General features: G+C 37.3%; 1 protein-coding gene across 1 annotated transcript; it reads right to left on the minus strand.

The window, feature by feature from the left end:
* Positions 1–236: 236 nt before the first annotated feature.
* LOC104903484 (hypothetical protein) lies at positions 237–2289 on the minus strand. The gene has a single exon (XM_010691521.4). The coding sequence runs from the start codon at positions 2084–2086 to the stop codon at positions 485–487; it is 1602 nt and encodes a 533-aa protein (XP_010689823.2). The 5' UTR covers positions 2087–2289; the 3' UTR covers positions 237–484.
* Positions 2290–3101: the final 812 nt, after the last annotated feature.

The following is a 3101-nucleotide window of genomic DNA, read 5'->3' on the forward strand; positions in this document are numbered from 1 at the left end:
TAACAGCTCTTCATCACCAAGGGCTGCTAGCAACATTAGAATATCAACTGAAGCATGGTAGCATACTTGTCAAGACTCCGGACTTGATTTGAGCTAAGAAAAACAGAGTAATCAGCAGTAGTGTTATGGATCAAAAAAAAAAATTGTTTGTTGTTTGAATATTTAGGAGTTATGACCGGGATAAGACTATTAAGATAGATAAGGCAATAATAACAAAAACAATAACCTAACAAATGTTCACAGAATTGCTAAACTATGTTTTAGATAGAACAACTAGGCAACAAAAAACAACAATTTATCTGCTCACTTGAGCAACCAAAAAAATTTATTTGACAGTAAAATCACACAATTCATAGTAACTATTACAACCAAATTGTAAGTAACAAGAGCAAGCTTACTTGCAATTCCAGAATTCAATATAAGCCAATCAACATTCACATTATTCAAACAAGATGATCAAAAAGAAATTTCCATGTCCCACTTTTCAATTTTCTTCACAATGTTCCTCTTCAAAACTAAACACTGGCATCTCATCTTCATCCTCATTAAAGAATGACTTCCTTCCAACCAATTCAGACACTCTCTTTACTGCACCAGAATCTCGTGGACTCTCATCAACCCGCCGAACAATCCTAATTTTCGGACATTCTTCGATAACTTGTTCTTCAGCAAAACTCAAAGCCTGAATGACACAATCATCATCTTCCTCCGTACTGAAGATGGATTTCCTCCCAATTAACTCAGATACCCTTTTTGCCGGACCAGAATCTCTCGGACTCTCATTCGTGCAACGCTGATTCTTTATTTTTGGAACCATATCAAGCACTTTTGACACAGATAATTGGGTTTTACTATGATCAACACTTGTTTGCTCACTTGAAAATTCCCACCTCTTTTTTACCCTACTTTCTGTTGCTAATTGCTCTCCTCTCTGAGATTTCTCAGTCAAAGAAACGCGTTTCTTATCTGTCCTCTTCAGTTCTTCCTCAGTTTCAGGTAATGATCTCTTCCTGAGGTCTTTCACTGCTGAATTCCCTCCATTTGTACCCTGATTATACCTACTAGAAATCACTCTACCACTCTTCAATGGCTTCTTACCTGGTGCCGATTTCTCACCATCTCTTATAAAAAGCTTCTTTGGTTGAATTGAAGATATAACTGCATCTTCTTTTTTCATTGTCTTCTTAGCCCCAACAGTAGTTGCAGCTTGCTTTGGCACCTGTTGTGCTTTTGAACCAGTTTTCGACCGCCCTTTCGGACTAAGGCTCATGCTTTTTCCTCTCTCTTTTGTAACTCTCAACTCATCAATATCATGTAATTTCCAATAACATGATTTTCTCCTATTTGCACTCTTTTGTACAGGGGTGGTCATCTCCTGCTTACCAAACTGCTTCAATTTCGTCGCCGAGTAAATCTCTGCCGGGCCAAGACTAATGCCCCTTCTCACTCCTCTCATGATCTCCGCCGGCCCCATGCTTAATCCCCTTCTAGGTGTCTTCAATTTGGCACTCAAACTCATTGATTCTTCAATCTTGCTCTGCTCATTAAAGCTTTTATTGCTCTGTTTTGGTGGATCCATGAACTTAGCCGCTATAATCCTGCCTCTTTTCTCCATCATCTTAGCATTTCTCTTCGCCTTTTCGAGTCGAAGCGACTCTAATCTCGACGACAACCGATTAATCTCCTTCTCAATCTCCTCTATCTCGAAATCAATATCTCTTTCCTCCGGAAAATCTTGATTCACAATCTCATGAATCTTCTTTTCTGAAACACCCATCTTACAAATGGGTTTTTGTTGGGTATTTGCAATCACTGTATTAGCTTGCAGCGGCGTAATGACGGATAAAGATTTCACAGAAACAGAGGAGTCTACCATTGAAGGGCTCTGATTCTCTTTAATTGAATCAGATTCAAGAGATTGAGAGAGATTGATTGAAGATAAGGGATTCATATTAGACCAAGAAAAATTAACATCTTTTGAGTTTATTGTGGAATTTTCGGATACTCCACTATCAAATGCTGCATTATTCCAAATTTGAAGATCTTTTGAGTTCATTGTTTCTGGGTATTGTTGCAGAACACTCATTTTTTATTTTTGAATTGCAAAGCTTTACAAGAGGAATTTAAGAGAGGGAGAGAATTGATGTAATTCTTGAATATAAGTAGTGATGAAATGGTTTTTAGAGGATTTAGTGGAGAGAATTCTTGAAGATGAAGTGAGGATGTTTCTGTCTTCGGAGCTTTTTCTTTTTGACCGTTGGAGAGGGAATTCAAACGTTATAAGTCCGCTCCTATACGAATATATGGGCCGTTGGATGTTAAACGGCTCATACTACATACGCTCCGATTTTGATTTGGAAAATGATAGCTCCATTATTTCTAATGTCGGCTTTAATCGCCCTTGCGTAACACTAAATAGTAATTGGAATCAAAGGTAAAAAAAAATTAAAGTGAAAGTATTGGGTCAGACCATCTGACCCAATATTCTCGTCAGACGGGCTGAGCCCAGTACTATACAATTTTAGTTTCGACTTCCCTCCACAAAACTATGGTAGATTCTCTATCTCACAACTTTCTCTCTCTCGTTCGCACAAATTTGCTTCTCCTGCAACACAAAATGAAAGATCTGCAGATTTATTGAAATATTAAAGTGGATTTACAAATCTACTCTACTTATTAGTCAATGATGTTTTATTTTCATTTACTTTTCTCCATTATTCCTAAAAAAAAATCTGGAAACAGGAGAGACAAAAAAAAGAAAAGAGCATTTGAAGTAATACTGTAAACTGCAAAGGTAGAGAAGATGGTAGCAGAAACAGAAAACGTGGTGGTTTCAGTTGATACGGGCCATGCCCGGCTGAATGAACTGGGTTACAAGCAAGAGTTGAAGCGTGATCTCTCGTAAGTCTATCTATGGAGCTTAATTATTTATTTCTTTCTCACATTATTGACTTATTTACACTTGAATATTATTTACACTTTGTGGCAGAAGAGGAATGAAGAAGAAGGAGAAAGTGAGAGAAAGTAGAGGTTAGTGTTTTGTTTTCTTTTCAGTTGGACTTTGTTTTCTTTCAGTTGGACTTTCTTTTCTTTCAGTTAGA

Source organism: Beta vulgaris, chromosome 9 (genome assembly GCF_026745355.1).
Source record: "Beta vulgaris subsp. vulgaris cultivar EL10 chromosome 9, EL10.2, whole genome shotgun sequence".
In the NCBI taxonomy this organism is placed as follows: domain Eukaryota; kingdom Viridiplantae; phylum Streptophyta; class Magnoliopsida; order Caryophyllales; family Amaranthaceae; genus Beta; species Beta vulgaris.

What these genes read in the sequence shown, in the direction of transcription:
- LOC104903484 (XM_010691521.4), bottom strand. Translation starts at nt 2,086, where the DNA reads ATGAGTGTTCTGCAACAATACCCAGAAACAATGAACTCAAAAGATCTT.